This window comes from Leopardus geoffroyi, chromosome C3 (genome assembly GCF_018350155.1).
Source record: "Leopardus geoffroyi isolate Oge1 chromosome C3, O.geoffroyi_Oge1_pat1.0, whole genome shotgun sequence".
In the NCBI taxonomy this organism is placed as follows: domain Eukaryota; kingdom Metazoa; phylum Chordata; class Mammalia; order Carnivora; family Felidae; genus Leopardus; species Leopardus geoffroyi.
The window spans coordinates 27913881-27931623 of record NC_059338.1 but is presented as its reverse complement, the minus strand read 5'-3'; the positions used below and the strand labels follow the sequence as shown (position 1 = coordinate 27931623).

The following is a 17743-nucleotide window of genomic DNA, read 5'->3' as shown; positions in this document are numbered from 1 at the left end:
TTGAGGGAGAGAGAATCCAAAGCAGGCTCCATGCTCTCAGCACAGAGCCTGACAAAGGGCTTGATACCACCAATCATGAGACCAGGACCTGAGCTGAAGTCCAGAGCCAGCCGCCCCCACAGCATTGAGTTTTAAATCTCTTCCTGGTGGTGTTACAAAGGCCTTTCTCAGCTGGCTCTCACCTACTCTCAGAACTCTTCCTCCTCTATTTTCCTTCTGGCATTTAGGCCTCAAAGAACTTCTCCTAGTTCTCCAAATGTGAACTTCTCTTTCATTCCTCCAGCCTTTTTCAAATGCTGATCCTTCTGCTAGATTGCCCTTCCCCCCATTCTCTGCTGCAAGATCCAAGCAATTTACAATGCTCAGTTCTGGGTTTGCCTTTGGACTGAGACAATCCTAGGTTCACATTCTGGCTCTGCCAGCCACTGACCGACTTTGACTTTTGGCAAATCCTTAATCTTAGACTCACAGGATTATCATAAGGATTAAATTATATAGACGAGTACTTCGCACAGTATCTGTTACATGGCTAACTCAAAAATGTCTCTCTTTCTTCTCTGAATCTTTTCCAAAACCTTCCCATCTGCACCTTGTATCTCTACTATGCTATTAATCACACTGCACACAGTGTTATAATTGTTTATCACTTGCCTATCTTACTCTAGACTGAGTTCTTTGGGGATTGAAGACCAGTGTTGGTCATAATTGTGTCCTCAGGAACGAGCACAGTGCTTAGAAGGTGGCAGGTCCTTAGAATACATCCTGTTTGTATGTCGAGTGAATGAGGCAGAAACCCATGTAAGACAAGAAATGGTGAGCTTCTGTGTGGGAAATGCTCTTTGCTGGACTGCTTCACTATTTGAGCCTAATAATTAATGCCTGTGCAAGATCTTTCTTTTTGGAGGTGAGGTGGCCAGGTGTATCTCACAGAGAACAGTGGCATACACATACGAGTTGATCGAGAAATGTTTGATGGAATACTCGTAACAATTTATTGACAACTCTGCTAGATGGAGGGGTGAATTCTGGGGGTCCCACAAGCCTTTCTTTTGGGACCCCAGGGAAAGCAACACATAGTTCCATGCAGAGAAGCAGTGCCGACCTTCTTCTTGAGGCCATTTCATTGTTCTATCCCAATGGGACTAAAAAAGAAGATCGGAAGAAGCTGCCCTAGTCCAAACCTGGGAGAAGTGGGTGGATTGTCAGAGCAGAGGAGAAGGGCAGTTAGGACAGATGGGCCTGGGGGTGGTCAAGCCTATCCAGGCACCAACAAGTCTGGCTGGGGCTGGTGATATCAGGTTACTTTTTAAAGGGGAAAAGCTTCTCGTCCAAACAGAAAGACAATACTTTCATTTGTTTGCCAGGTACCCTGAAGGGTAAGTTTGGCGAAGGGAGGGCCAAGAGAAAGAAGGGAAAGAGTGGCCAAACCAAGGGACCACTGTGATCGTACCTGGGCTCAAAAAGCATCCCCTCTAACTTCGGTTCTCCTCCCCCTCCCTTAGAAGCCTCCAGGGAGAAGTTGAGCTCCTGCCTCTGCTGAGACAGCTGTTAAGTGATCACTGAGTTTGTGGCCAGGTCAAATTTCAGCACATGGTACCCCTGCTCAAAGGTTCTCTGGAAGACCTGGGAGGAATTCTGTGCTAGGAAATCCTTCCTCCCCAGATTCGCAGACATGAAAAGCCTTAGGAACAAGGACCCCAGACACAACAACCCCGTAGGTTTAACACGGGGGCCTTAGCCCCATTTATTTGCATCGCCAGAGGTCTCTGCCACAAGCAGCAGTCTTAGACTGTGGGTAGCCATTTCCTTCCAGCCTGGGCAGGGGCTGGGAAAGACAGACACACAAATACATATTTCAGATTCCCTTCTCTGATGTCTGAAGAAATCATTTTCTCCTTTCCTGCAATCTTGAGGAGACCACCTCTGTGAGGCTGCTCAACTTGCGCTCACTAACACACACACAGAATCTGCTGTGGGTTAAGCACCGAATATTAAGTAAAACCCATTACATAGATTGTTCCTTTCATCACAGACACAGAGCGTGATGCTATCAAGGAACTAGTCAGTACAAGCAGCGAAGGTACATGCTTCCTTCTTTCTGACCCATGGAAGAGATGTCTCCACGGGCCTGACCTGGACCTTCTATCACAGGGAGATTTGGGGGGCCCTTTCAGGGAACGACTCAGCTTTAGCCCTCTTCCATGGCTACAAGGATGTCATTCCTGCAGGTATCCTCCAGATTTCAGCTCCAGAGTAAGACAAAAAGGCTGACACTGCCAGGAAAGGAACCTAGGGCTTATAGCACTTGAGTACTGGCTGAGGACAGTTGCAAGGAACAGGACCAGGGACACAGGCCCACGGAGCAGGAAGCTCAGTAGGTGAATCGCATCTTTTGTGAGTAGCCCAGTTTGTCCAAGTTGGGATGGCAGGCCAGCTGCACCATGGGGGGTGGCCCGCAGAGCAGCAGCAGCACGCCATCCCCTGGGGCGGGCAGGTGTTCCCGGATCATGTCAGCAGTCACAAACCCCTTGCTGTAGGCCCAATCTGCAGTACAGAGGAGAAGAGAGAGCAGACATTCCAGACCAGACCCGAGCTGACAAGGGGCGGAGTACCATGAGGCGGGGAGGGGGGGGGGGCCGGAGAGCCTCCAGAGAAGGTCTCAAGTTGTAGCAGCAGCTAGACGGGGAGACTCAGCCTGCTTCAGCTTCACAGCCATGCCTGCCACCCGCCCGGAAAACAGGAACCAGAAGGAAAGGGCCCAGGAGATCACCATGTCTGTTGCACTCACACTTGGGAGTGTGGCAGTACCAGGGAGGGTTTGTTTCACTGAAATCAGAACCCCCAGTGCGGGAAGGCCCTGATTTGGGGGTGTCCAGGAACGGGGAGGGTACCTTCTGGGGGGTGATCCAGAGTGAACCAGAGCTTAAAGCGACTGGGATATCGGGCCTGCAGTTCCTCCAGCTCCTCCCGCAAGATTATGTCCTTTTCAGTCTGAAATGAACGGGGAAGCAAAGGTTCTAGGAACCTCATGAGGCCCACGTACAAAAAGTTCGCCGCTCTGACAACTTTCCAACCGGGACAAAATTAGAGAGCCAAAGTTCTAGGGAATAATCAGGGCTTTTAGAGTTAGCGTGAGGGGAAAGAGAGGGGAACAGCCTTTATTTACACAGTATGGAGGAATAAAGATGAAATATTTCACAAAGGAAACCCAAGGAGCAACTTTTTACGCTTAGGACTCGGTTCCTTAAATGTGTCCTTTTCATGTTTCCTTGGGGGCCAGGGAAGGAATTTGGCCCCATGCTCTGTCCTCCTTGCGGTAGTAGAGGGTCCTCTACCTTGCAGGGGGGACCTTGGACAAAGGCTACAACAGGCTCTGGACTAGCTCTGCCTGCCGGTGCCACATCTCTCAGGCTGCCTGCACAATAGCTTTAAAGACCCAGGTGTGAGAAAAGTAAACCAACCTGGTTGGCAAAAAGCAGAGAGCACTGGGTCAGATCTTCAGGGTCCTTCAGGATGGCCCGAATCAGCTGCAGCATTGGGGTGATTCCTGCAAAAAGGCAGCCCACCATGAGACAGGATGGCCGCAGACCCTCCCCTGTCCCAGCTCCTGAGCTGACCAACCTCTCATCTTAATTCTTTCTACCCATTCACCACCCCGCTCCATTTTTCCTTTACTATCCCGATCCTTGAATCCTCTCCTGTGTCCTGGAGCACTGACATTCCTGGGCAGAGATGCCCTTGACCCCACACTCAACATCATGTCTGGTAGGTGCACTGTGGTCATGCTCCATATTCGCATAAGATCATACAGTTAACAAACGGAGGGTTGACGGGGGTGGGAGGGAGGGGAGGGGAGGTGATGGGTATTGAAGAGGGCATCTTTTGGGATGAGCACTGGGTGTTGTATGGAAACCAATTTGACAATACATTTTATACATTTTATATATTAAACAAAAAATAAGATCATACGGTTGAAATCCTTCTAAGGAACCAATCTAAGACCCTTCCTCTGAAAGTCTGTTGGAGGCTTGGACTCAAATGTCACAGATAACTCTAAGTACCTACTGATTCAGTGATGAGGGTTCTGGAACACTGGACTTGAGGGTTAAGTGCATGTGCTTTGGAAGTGGACAGAGTTAGAAACTAACCCTACCTGTGGTCATTACTGTTTACCCTGTGGAAACCCTTCAACTTCTCGCAACCTCCATTTTTTCATCTGTAAAAGGGGAAGACTAATATCTACTTCATAGATACACACATAAAGTGACTAGCATAGTGTCTAATATTTAGAAATGTTCACTGTTTGTCCTTTTTCTTCCTTCTTGCCTATTCTAGTTCTAGCTGCTTCTCCATTCTCACCTAAAAATTATTAGATTCACTCCATTTGAGGTCTTAGGAGAACCCACATGATTTATTTCTCTCATTCTATTAGTTAAAAAAAAAATTCCTTATTTATTTTTTTTTGGTTTCTACCTGATTATGATTTTGTTTTTCAGATATCAGGGAGTTCTAAGCATCACCAGGAATCCCCCGACTAACAGCTTGGCTATGATTACCAAACCTTCTGAGGGTCACTTGGGCGTTTTCATGGCAACAACCAATAATGATGGGAGAGAATGGCCCCTCAAGTGATATACACCTGTTCCGCCGGCAATCATTCCCAGTTTCTTCGCCACTTGGGGTTCTGGCGGAGATTTTTTGTTGGGCTGAATGCTAAAATTCCCTGAAAAGTCAAGTTAAGAGAGGGGTGGAAGAAAAAAGTCAATATGGGGGACTAAGAAAACAAATATAGAACTGAAGATGTGTCCCAGGCCGGTTTAGCAGCTGCAGTGAAATCTGATCCTGGAGCTTGGGTGGAGGTTTGAGTTGAGCCAGCCTTGACAATGATACACTTGAGGGACAATGGGGCCAGGACTATCTGTCCCATATTATTAAGTACCAGTCAGTTTAGGGCCACACAGTGAGTCATTAGCTGCCTCTGGCAGATCGTCACTCCCTGGTGAGGGAGACAGGCATGGGGCCAGGTGTGAATCTATTTTCCCAAGTGGCACAGAGCAGCTCCAGAGGCTTGCTAATGCACACAGCTGTTCCCATGGGCAGGGATGAAAGCTATGTCTGGCTATCTAAACTGCTCAACTTGAGAAGCGTTCGGGGGAGGGAAAGAGAGACATAGGTTTGCTTTAGGCATCTCCACAGCAGTCATGGCTGGTGAGCTCCAGTGGGTAGGGAGCTGATCCCTGTGGCAAACGGAACTGAGAAATATGCCTTTCCAAAATATCAGCGCTATGTTTAAAGGGCAGGTCTGGCCCTTGCCCACGTACTCACATACATGCACACGCACGGCCACAGCGTACTGGAGAAGTGGGAGATAGGCTCAGGGAGAAGAGGGGCCATTACCTTTCCCAGTGTAAGTGAGCAAACCACTTGGCCCTCGAAATTCCACCACATCCCCAATCTTCAGGCTGTTTAGGTACTGAGACATCTTCCCTCCCTCAGGAAATTTGGGGTGCACACCCTTCAGGTACACCTGGTAAGACAGAATGGAAAACACTTTATCTGGAATGTCACTGGCTTCTGAGCTGAAGCTAGAGCAGGAACTACGCATGTGCTATTGTCCCCAGTCCACATACTTTCTTCATATGCCCTAAGGACACATGTCTCCTGCTATCAAACAAATCTTGGAAGTTTACAAATTCCAGAAAGAGAGGGATAAGGAGCTCCTGGGGTTCCTTCCCATCCACTTACCTTGATGACAAGATCCACGTAGCCTTGGTCCTCGTCACTGGTGACAGGAGTATATGGCCTGATGACCAGGCTGCCATCGATCCGGGCAGAGAGGTAGACATGTTTGCCTGGGGACCATGTGTAGAGCTACATAAGGGCTGCTGGTGGACGTGTAGCATTCCTGTCACCTTTCAAAATACTCAAGGAGTTTTGAGAACAAGGATGTCTTGCTTCCTAGAGTGGTTCCAATGAGATAGCAGGCAGGGAGGGCCCCTTAGGGCCCTCAGAAGCCCCCCATTGGAGAAACTCTTGTCAACTACTGCCAGGACCTTAGCAGTAGCAGGAGAATTGAGGGTCTGGGCAATGAGTTAAAAATAAATGTTTGCTCAGGGGGAAATACAAACAAATCCTGCAGGGAGGAGGAAGAACTAGTAAGTGTCAACGATGTCTAGGGGCACAGAAGCCACACCCTGGAGGGGCCCAGTGGTCAGTGATACCTCACCAATCGAAGCTGGGTAGGGAAGGGGAATCACTCTCTTAGGATACCAGGGAAAGGAGCCCACTCCACACTTTCCTTACCCACAGGCAGCCCCAGAACGTGGTGGGCGGTGGGCAGGGCAAAGCGGAACCTCTTGGTGTTGTGGCTCACAGTCTGGAGGATGGATGACACACACGTTTCACCAGGCAGGTCTGGTGCTGCAAAGTGCTTTGGGGCATCCCAACCACAGTGGATGGTCCCTCCTCTACCCTCCTCTAGCCGGGCTTTCCTCTACAACTTACCGTCTTGTCTAGCAGTCGCAGCAGGTACTTCTCATTGGGGTCCAGGAGAGTGACCTTTGGCCGGCGGGACTTTCGAACCAAGTACGAGCCCAGAGCCAGGCCAAGCACAGTCAGCAGCCCCACCCCCAGGGAGGCCAGCAGGACTGGGCTCTGTGGGTAGAGAAGGCAGCGTGACCATCATGCTGGGGAAGAACCCGGGGGGTGGGTGGTGACTGTCCCATACAACCAGCCGCCCCAGGGATGGCTTTCCCGAGCTCCAGCGCGAGAGCCTTTCACGGCCAGAAAGGTAACCGGGGAAGGGTCCCAAGCCCGACTGTGCGGTACCGGGACCCCGGATTCCAGGGCAGGTGTAGAGCCCTGCGGAGCGGGGTCGGCGGCGAGAGCCCCAGGTCCGGAGCTGAGTGCCCAGAACGAGATGGGGCGGAGTCCCCTGGTGCAGGACGCGGAGCAACGGTCTCACCGGTTGGAAGCCCATGACCGAGCACCTCGTCCTCCACCGCCAGGCCCGCGGACGGATCCCACAATGCGCCGCGGGGCGGGCAGGAGGCGGGGCGGGCAGGAGGCGGGGCGGGCAGGAGGCGGGGCCTGGCGAGGGTGGGGCTGCCAGGCTGAGTGGCTCTGCGCCCCACCCCTTTGCTCTCAGACTTGGTGGCTAAGGGCCCCAGGAACCTCCGGACTGATCCAAGATCCTTGAAGACCGCAGCTCCAGCCCTCCTTCCCCTCCCCATCCTCTTATTCCCGCCACTTCGATCCGCTTACCCCGAACAAGAGGGGAGTCCTGTCAAATGTAGAACCACACCAAGTTGGGGGACTAGAAATCTGAGTCTGGAATACTAAACAGAAGGCTGTCTGACATTGAGCCAGTTGAGCAGGAAAGGCTGAAATTAATCATTTTAGAGTCACCTTAGTTTTTCAACAGGCTGAACTGCAACAGCATTGAACAGTCTGGCGGGGTCTTCTTTAAGAATGAGGAGTGTGGCATGGCAACTTCATTTCCCGGTCCCATTTGGTTTTGCATACAGCACCAGGCCTTCGGTACCACTCAGTAGCTTCCTATGGGTCCAAATCAAGCTTCTTGTCCCGATCTGGGTTCTCCTACCCTCAGGGTCAAAGACCTGGGCTTTGGAGGCAGACTGTACAGAATAAGAATCTCGCCTCCAGCACTTACTGGCTCTGTGACCTTAACTTTTCTGCAATTCCTCATCTATAAATGGATATATATTATCTTGTGTCTAGTCCATAGGGGTGTTGTGAGGCTTAAATGAGATGTGTAATGTGCCTAGTGTACTGTCTGTCAGAGCAAAATACTCGATAGATGTCAGCGACTATAATGGCTCAGAAGATAGCGCCAACAGTTAGAGTTTTAGAACTGAGCTCTGTTGGCAGCAAAATGGGACAAAGGGAGTCAGAAATAGACACTGACAGCCACTGGGGCTATACATTTGCCAAGATGGCTGTTCTTTCTCATACACAGTTTCCCAACCAGATTGACGTTTGCGTTTGATTTCTTCTGGGGTCTCTCGCCTTTGCTTACAGACATCTTTTTATATTTTTACATGGTCTTATACATCTGTGTGTTTGTGCCCTAATCTCCTTATAAGTTCACTAGTCATATTGGACTAGGGACCACGCTAATGACCTCTTTAAAGACTCTATCTCCAAGGGAGCCTGGGTGGCTCATTCAGTTGAATGTCCAACTCTTGATTTTGGTTCAGGTCATGATCCCAGGGTCATAGGATTGAGCCCCATGTTGGGCTCCACGCTGAGCATGGAGCCTGCTTAAGATTCTCTCTCTCTCTCTCTCTCTCTCTCTCTCTCTCTCTCCCCTCCTCCTCCTCCTCCTCCTTCTCCTCCCTCTGCCCCTCTCCCCTGCTTACACTCTTTCTCTCTCTCTCAAAAAAAAAAAAAAAAAGAGTTAAAGACTAACTCCAAATACAGTTACATTCTGAGGCTATGGGCTAGGATTTCAGTATATGAATTTGAGGGGGGAGATGTGACACAATTCAGGCCATAATGGAGGGGTGCTATTTTAAATGCTATTGTTCTTAAAGTTTTGATTTCTACTTGTACTTTATTATACAGCAATAGGTTGATTTCTCTATGTTGACTTTGTATTCTGTGATCTTGCTAAACTCATTCATTAGTTCTAAGAGGTTTATTTTATTTATTTTATAGAGGAATTTTCTATACAGACAATCATGTCATCTGTGAATAGGAATAGTTTAATTTTTTCCTTTCCAGTCCATATGCCTTTTCTTCGACTTGCCTTATTGCACAAGCTAGTACTTCCAGTACGAGTACTGCCTCATTCCCATCTAAGGGAGAAAGCATTCAGTTTTTCATCAGGAAGTGTGATGTTAGCTATAAGTGTGTGTTTTGTAGCTGCCCTTTATCGGGTTGAGGAAGTTCCCTTCTATTCCTAGGTTTCTCAGAGTTTTTATCTTGCATGGATACTGAAGTCTATCAAATGTTTTATTCTGCATCAGTTGTTATGATCATCTTTACACTATAATATAGTGGATTATGTTGTTTTTTTTTTTTTTTTTTTTTTTTTTTTTTTGTTGTTGTTGTTGTTAATACCGAGCCAGTGTTGCTTTCCTGGGAATAAGCCCCACTTGGTTCTGGTGTATCATTCTTTTTACATATTACTGTATTTGATTAATATTTTGTTGATAGATTTCACAACCATATTTTTGAGAGATAGTGCTCTATAGCTTTCTACTTTCTGTACTGTCTTTGTCTGGTTTACGTTGTAAATGCATTGTTTGAATCAGGATCCAAATAAAGTCCATCCATTGAGATTTGTTTGTCTCTTAGGTGTTTTTAAAGTATAGATTTCCCTTCCATCTCTCTTGCCTTTTTTTTCTCCCTTACAAATTTTATTTCCTGAAAAATTGAGAAGGCTGCACTCCTAACCACTACAATAAGCTGCTTGTAGAAATTATTTGGGGCCCAGTGTCCAAAGGGCACAGCAATTTATGTTTATAGATAGTCCTGGGTGAAGTAATTCCTAGGGGTCCTACTGATAAGTAGGAGGGTGCGTAGTTGTTATCAGGGAGTTCTGTTTCTCCTCCTGAGATGGGGGGCTCTGTCTGGGTGGAAAGCTATAGTTCAGGATGGTAGAGGGAGCATCTCTTACTTTTAGAGTGTAGATCAAAGAAGGATATATGAGCATTTAGTGTGGGTATTGAAGTCAGGAGGTCAGGCGATGGATTTCAACAGGGGTGCTAACAAAAGTTTCTGAGGTAGGCAGGAGCAGCTGGATTATGAAATGAGGGGGAATCCAAGAAATAGAAAGTGGGAAAAACGATCACAGAACACATTTGCTGAGTGCTTATCATGTTTCAGGCACTATTTCAGGCACTGGGGATATAGAATTCAACAAGACACAGACCAGCTTTAGGGGAATTAATAATCTGGGCCTCCAATCCATTAAAAACCCCCGAAAACCCCATTCTTGGCTCCCCATTGTTCTTAGAATAAACATCAGACATAGACTCCAGACTCCCTAAAAGAAGTGGTCCCTCTCTAGCTTTTCTTCCTCACATGGTGACAGACTCCATTTGCTTTCTTCCCTTCAGTGACCCTCTTTTCCATTTTCTTGAACAATCATGTTATTAGGGTCTTCGTAGTCTTTGCAAGTTCCATTCCTGTTGCCTGGAACATTCGTCTCCCATCCTTCCACCCACCCTTCACCTAGGTTTTTCTAACTTATTCGGAGATTGTTATAGGCACAGTTCTAAGATGGCTCCCAAGATTATCCCCGATAACCCAATCTCATTAGACATCTTGACTCTGCACTGCTTTTTTTAAAAAAAAAAATTTTTTTTAACATTTATTTATTTTTGAGACAGAGAGAGACAGAGCATGAACGGGGGAGGGGCAGAGAGAGAGAGGGAGACACAGAATTGGAAGCAGGCTCCAGGCCCTGAGCCATCAGCCCAGATGCCGACGCGGGGCTCGAACCGCGAGATGGTGAACTGAACCGAAGTCGGACGCTCAACCGACTGAGCCACCCAGGCGCCCCTGCCCTGCTTGTTGTTAGCACTTATCACAATGGTTATGTCTGAACCATCTTGTAGTCAGTTATTTTCTGTTTCCTGCCTAAAATTTCAGCTCCGTGGGGTAGGGACCGACATATTTCCAGCACCTTACAAAGTGCTGTCATACATTAGGGGTTCAATAAATATTTGGGGATTATACACTGTTCTGATATTACAGACAGCACAAGAAAGGAAAATTGTTTACTCTGTATGAACATAAATATAAAATTCATAAATAAAATATTAGCAAATGATATCCAACAATTAATTAAAAAAATAAGCCACAATCTTGTTGGGTTTACCTCAGGGATGGGAAGATAGGAAATTTCTATATAAAATTCTTTGCATTAACGGATTCATGGAAAATGATCACATGATCATATCATTAGTTGCCAAAAAACATTTAATAAAGCTCAACCCCATAAGTTTTTTAAAATTATTTTTAAGGCTTTTGAAAATGTTTTATTTATTTATTTTGAGAGAGAGAGGGAGAGAGGGAATGCATGCATGAGTGCGGGTGGAGGAGCAGAGAGAAAGGGACAGAGAGAATCTCGAGCAGGCTGTGTGCTGCTTGTTTGGTCCCATGAACCGTGAGATCATGACCTTAGCCGAAATCAAGAGTTGGGCGCCCAACCAACTGAGTCACACAGGAACCCCCAAACCCATAATTCTTAGGAAGCTAGGAATAGATGAGAACTTTCTTAATTTGATAAAGATCATATACGAATAGTCTACTTCAAATATCATACTTTAGATACATTTCCTTTAGTCAGGAACAAAGCTAGAATATCTGTCATCAATGCTATTATTTAACATGGTATTGGAAATCTTTGCCCAGCAGTTGGCAAACTTTTTCTGTTTGGGTTGAATAATAACTATTTTAGGACATACAGTCTGCGTTGCAATTATTCTACTGTGCTGTTGTAGCATGAAAGCAGTCATAGGTAATACATGAATGAATGAAAGTGACTATGTTCCATTAAAACTTTATTTACAAAAACTGGCTGGGGTGCCTGGGTGGTTCAGTCAGTTAAGTGTCTGACTCTTGATTTCAGCCCAGGTCGTGATCCCAGGGTCGTGGGATTGAACCTTGTGTCGGGCTTTGTGCTGACTGAACGTGAAGCCTGCTTAAGAGTCTCTCTCTCTCTTTCTCTCTCTCTCTCTCTCTTTCTCCCTCTGCCCTTCTCCCCCCAGCTTGAGCACTCTCGGTCTCTCTCTCTCTCTCTCTCCCTAAATAACAAATAAATAAACAAAACAAAAAGAAAAACTTTATTTACAGAAACAGGTAATAGGAAATATTTGGCATGTAGGCCATAGTTTGCCAATCTCTGTTCCAGCCAGTGCAACAAGGTAAGAAGAATAAGTGAGGAATAAGAACTGAAAGTGACAAAATAGTCATTACTGGCATATAGTGCACGAGAGTTCAAGAGAATCAATGAGCTCACTATTATAAATAACAAGAAAATTCAAGATGATTTCTGGATATAAGATCAAACTAAAATATTAAATTGTCCACTACATTATAATTGATGAATATAAAATAAAATATTATAGTAATAGTTTAATATATTAATATCATTATAATATGTAATATATAATATTATATATTATTATATATAATATGTATATATGTATTATATATTATATTACATATAATCATATATAATATATGTTATATATAATATAGTATATATAACATATATAAAATATAATATAATATATTATATATAATATATCAATTATAATACATAATATATTATATAATACTCTAATATAATATATAGTATATATGTTATATACAGTATATTTTATACAATATTATATAACATATAATATGATATATATTAATGATATATATAATATATAATATTAAACATAATTATTATAATATTATAATAATTATATTATAATATAATAGTAATATTATTATATTATAATATGGTAATATAACAATATAATAATATACCATAATATATATTATATTATATATCATTAATATATAACATATACTATATTAATATAATATTAATATATTAATATCAACAGAAAATATGGACTATGTAGGAATAAATGTAATGAAGGAGGTGCAAGGCCCTGATGAGAAAATTACCAAACTCCCTCAAAAGGCATATAAAAAATTCTTTCCCATTTCAGTGGAGGGCAGCTCCATCTTTCCAGTCATTTGGTCAAACAGTTTGGAGTTATTCTTACTGTTTTCTCAAACCCTAAAACCAATCATTCAGGAAATTCTCTTGGATCAATTTTCAAAATACAGTAAAAACTTGGTTTGTGAGCATAATTCGTCCGGGAAACATGCTCGTAATCCAAAGCACTTGTGCATCAAAGCGAATTTTAAGAACCATTGGCTCAGTTGTGATCATGTGACCTTTGGCATCACGTACTACTTGTATGGCAAGGCATCGCTCAGTTTATCAAGTTAAAATTCGTTAGAAATGTTTGCTTATCTTGCGGAACACTCGCAGAACAAGTCACTCGCAGTCCAAGGTTTTACTGTACGTTAAAAATATGACCACTTCCACTGCCACCACTCTGGTCTAAACCATCTTGTGCCTGCAGAAGCATCCTAATAAACCCAGTCTCCACCCTTGTTTCTCTATAATCTATTTGCTACATAGCAGCCAGAGTAATTCTTTTATAACTTTGGTCAGATCATGTCACTCTTTTACTCAAACCCCCGCAATCTCTTCTGCCTCACACTTATTTATTCTGTTCATTGCCTCTCCCACTTTAGTATATGTGCCCCAAGGGGGGAGCCATCTTGGTCTGCTTACCGATGCGTCCTGAGTGCCTACAACAGTGCAAGTAATACAGGAGATAACGGCTAGCTCCAGGGAAAACTTACACATGAAAGAAAATATAATCACGGATCGCTACTGTAAAATCAAGCCATCAAGCAATCCCTGAGCACAGTGTAGCTGCTAGGCTGTCTTGCCACACTTCCATAAATCCAGTTGCTAAGGAAACAAAGACGCTGTTATTACCCATGACACAGCAGGTAGCCTGGACTTCATGCTGCGATAATTCCCTTTGCTCCCTGCCCCCAGTTCTTCTTGGGAAGAACAGTGGATCTGTGTCACACCTGCGAAATGCTAATCTTAGGAAACTCTCAATCTTATAAGGGGACTGCTAGCAAACCTGACCAAACTTTGCCCCTCAGGGAGAGGTTATCTTTATTATCCTGCTGAGGAAACATCTTCTCGGAGGACAGAAGGTCTCTGCAGCGTCTCTGGAGTACTACATCTCTAAATCTCTCCAGAGAGAGAGAGAGAGAGAGAGTTACTGTCTTTTAAAACAAATCTGCCCTCTGCGGTGGTAGAAGACACTAGCTCTAGGTTCTAAGCCTGTTTGCTGTACAAACATCCTTGAAAAGAGAGCCAGAGTTGTGTAGAAATGCCTTGGACAATTGCCTGCCACCGACTTGTTCAGCAGTGAATACTTGACGAAAGCATGAGAATGTGATCATCAGGAAAACTCTATTGGAAGAATGGGGGAAGGAGAAGGGCCTCTTTGTGGAGTAGCATAAAGGGCTAATCCCTTGGCTGTTATGGCAAGGAATTGTATACAAAACTAATAAAAAAAAACGGTAGTGTAAGTATATGGTGATATGGACTCAAACACCCGAAGAACACTTAAGAGAGCTGAAAGTAGTTATGTCACGTTGCACTCGCTTGGTTTCCCTCCTACCTCTATAGCGACCCTTTCCCACTGAGCCTTGGTGCCTTCCCTTCATCGACTCCACGTCTTCGTGTTGAAATAATCCAGGGCTCTGTCCTTGGAAACCTCGTGGCTTTATATGCTGACAAATTTCAAAATTTGCAACGAGGAGGTCATTAGCAATCTTGACAAAGAGCACTTTTGGTTGGGTGTAGGCACAAAATCCTGACTGGAGAGGGTTTGAGAAATTCATAGATTTATAAGGAATGGATATCCTCCCTTTGAGGATTCAGATCATCTTTCTATTACAAATCCCAAGTAAAACCTGATATTTAACAAAAGACACACAGTTCAAATGTAAAGAATCGTAAAAAGTTACAAGAAATCCTAGCAGAAATTCCTTAAAACTTCACACTCATAAATTTTGTTTTTTATAGACATTTTTCTAGATAGATTTTATGCATGTCGTGACTTACTCAACTAGTGGTTTTGCCTTTCGTGGATAAAACATTTTTTGTTTGCTCCTTCTGCTATGTGATGATTCTATTTTCTCCTTATGTGATTTGGACAATTTCGTCCAAAAATTTTGAAAAACTATTTAAAAGTTGTGACATCCTGTCATGTATGCTGCTGCTGATTCATTGAAAAGCTGGTTTCTCAACATTGGCACTATTGACATTTTGGGTGGGATATGTCTGTGTGGTCGGGGCTGTTCTGTCTGTTGCGGTTTGTTTAGCAGCATCCTTGGCCTCTTTGTACAAGATGTCAGTCGCGTCCCCCGTTGTGACAACCGGAAATATCTCCAGACATTGCCAAATGTCCCCCCTTGGGGGGGTGGTGAGGCCAAATCCCTCCAAGTGGAGGACCACTGTTGTAGAGAGGGTCAGAGAACAATGGAATTCAGGGAGGCTGGGAAGAAGGTACATATACAGTGAGGGTAGAGACAGATTGCAAGTGAAAAGATGGGGAAAAAAAAATAAAAAAAAAAATTAGATGCTCAACTGACTGAGCCACCCAGGCACCCCTCTAGTGTAATTTTTTTAATGTCTATTTCTATTTTTGAGAGAGAGGGAGGGTGCGGGGCAGAGAGAGAGAGAGAGGAGGACAGAGGATTCAAAGTGGGCGCCGTGCTGACAGCAGAGAGCCTGGCACAGGGTCAAACTCATGAACTGAACCGTGAGATCATGACCTGAACCGAAGTTTGACACTTAACCAACTGAGCCACTCAGGCACCAACCCCCCCCCCCCCCGCCACCGCCCTTCTAGTGTAATTTTTAATAGTGTTTCCTTTCATTCTCAAAAGTGTCCCAGTTTGGGTAATAAATTACATGCTCATCCTACTCAGAAGGAGCAGGCCTTGATCAATTTCGGCTTTATTTCTGATCGGCCATGTCGATTCCATTCCCAAACCCCACCTTTCCAGAATTCCCATTGTAATAACTCTCCTCTTCCTCATGCTGAGTCCAGACTTTGATCTGTCTGATCAGGAACTAAGACTCTTGAGAGGCTAGCACAAGGAGTCGTATACAACTCAACTCCTCCACAGAATCTTCTTCATAAAACACCCTCTGGTCTAAATTTCCTTCCACCAGTGGACCTAAAAGGGTATAGTGGGTGCAGCCTCTGGAATTCTCCAAGGGATCATAGCCCAGCTCCACTTGCCCCTGCTGTAGCCAATACAGCCCTTTTTTGTCAGAACCTGTCAGGACCTCTATCCGGATGACTTTTTGTGGCTTCTCCAAAATCACTGTCAGGTAGTTGCCTCTTACAGGATTGAGAGTAGAGTAGCACTCTTCGTTCAGAGTATAAGCGTATTGTGGAATACCATTCATTTCTGCCATCATGTCAGTGAGGATGCTGGCAACGGGGTTGTCTGGTTCACCAAACACCTTCTCCTTCTCCACAGGAAAGCATGTGTCCTCAAACGCAGGATACTTGCCTATGTGGAAGAAGACTGAGGGACTGAAACGAATTGGAACATTCTGGGCCAAGAGAAGGCGGAATTCAGAGAGAAACAAGTAAATGGGAATATCCTTATGGAAAAGGAGAAAGAGAGAGGCCAGGCGGGAGAGGTCACTGGTGTGGAAAACTTTCCCAGAGAGGCTTAGGCTGGAGAACTCCAGGATCGCCCAAGGTAGTTCTTTCCAGGCTGATAATGCCCAATAGATGGTAGAAATAAATTTGGAAGTGCAGTAAACATAATCTTCCATCATCAGAAAGTATTCAGAGAGGTTGATAGCAAAGTTCATGAGGAGGGCATAATGGACTTTCTGCCTGGAATAATGTGCTTCACAGCGTGAGGTGCGACTAACATTATTCCGATCTCCTGGGAGAGGAGAGTCACCGAGACGACCGTGGATCACGAGCAGCTTCTGGGTCTCAATACGTGGCTTGAAGAGGTCTGAAATATTGGCAACTGTTCGTCTGAGCCATTCGGGGTCGGGATCTGACAGGTGGACCAGCACCACGATACAATTCAGCTCGTGTTCTGAGGAAGCTTGGAACAGGGACCGCAGGGTGTCCAAGAGGTAGCTCCCATTAGGGTGTTGCTCTGAGGAAATCCCTATGGTCAGCAGTTCTAGGGGTGGAGGGAGACAAGGGAGACTTTAGCTCTCCAAGATGGGGGAAAGGTTCCTAGGACTTCCTCTCAGGTCTCCCCTTAATGCCACACCTGTGACAAATTCATATTTCCCTTCCTTGGGAGAGTGTGGTCCAGAGGTGAGGATAATCTCTGGTTAGAAGTTGCCAAGTGGTTTTATTTGATCACAACTTTAAAAGGCTATCGGTGGAAACTTTATGAAAAACAAGCTTCTCTCTGATGGGGGAGGCTGCCATGTACCAAAGGTAAATTTGCTGGCTTGGCCAGTTGGCCAGGCCTTGACCTCAGAGTTATCTCAGCTACCTTGGATCAACCAGACCCCGATTGGAGGATCTCCAGGGACTCATGTAAAACCCAAGGGTTCTGGCACCCTAGTGCACAGCTAGTTAACATTCACCCTCCCCTTTCTCCCTCTGCTCAGTGCTTTTGACCATAGCTCCCTCCGGGTCCTCTCTCATCATGTTTTCCCCTCCCTGGGGAGCTATGAATGAGCTTCGCTATGGGGTGGCTCCTTAACGGGTCACTATGGACTTCTCAACTTGTTAGTCATTCAAGGGGGTGGCCAGTGGGAAGAAAGTACACTCAGAATTATGATCTACAGCACATTTCAGAGCTTGGTCCTCCCTCAGAGCAACCTGCTTTTCCACCAGACACGAGCTCACGTTCCCTTTTTACCCACCTTCCTTTTTCTTTTCTTTTCTTTCTTTTTTTTTTTTTTAAGTTTATTTATTTTGAGAGAGAGACAGACAGACAGGGAGAGAGGGAGAGAGAGAGGCAGAGAGAGACAGAGAGACAGAGAGCATCCCAAGCAGGCTCTGCATTGTCAGTGCAGAGCCTGATGCAGGACTCAATCCCATGAACCGTGAGATCGTGACCTGAGCCGAAATCAAGAGTTGGAAGCACAACTGACTAAGCCACCCAG

The 17743-nt window shown here is 45.1% G+C and overlaps 2 protein-coding genes across 3 annotated transcripts in view; both read right to left on the bottom strand.

Annotated features, from left to right (window-relative positions):
* Positions 1 to 1715: 1715 nt before the first annotated feature.
* Positions 1716 to 7079, bottom strand: LOC123586874 (NADH-cytochrome b5 reductase 1). Its single transcript, XM_045456451.1, has 9 exons — positions 6965 to 7079; positions 6505 to 6654; positions 6304 to 6376; positions 5746 to 5852; positions 5398 to 5527; positions 4640 to 4723; positions 3462 to 3547; positions 2892 to 2991; positions 1716 to 2544 (listed from the first exon to the last, which is right to left on the bottom strand). The coding sequence occupies exons 1-9, from the start codon at positions 6977 to 6979 to the stop codon at positions 2372 to 2374; spliced, it is 918 nt and encodes a 305-aa protein (XP_045312407.1). The 5' UTR covers positions 6980 to 7079; the 3' UTR covers positions 1716 to 2371.
* An 8487-nt stretch (positions 7080 to 15566) lies between these two features.
* Positions 15567 to 17743, bottom strand: part of LOC123586871 (alpha-1,3-mannosyl-glycoprotein 4-beta-N-acetylglucosaminyltransferase-like protein MGAT4E) — a 31412-nt gene continuing 29235 nt past the window's right edge. For both annotated transcript variants that reach the window (XM_045456443.1, XM_045456442.1), the window contains one exon: positions 15567 to 16800. In XM_045456443.1, coding sequence (XP_045312399.1) covers positions 15713 to 16800 — 1088 coding nt within the window. In that variant the 3' untranslated portion in view covers positions 15567 to 15712. The remainder of the gene's footprint in view (positions 16801 to 17743) is intronic.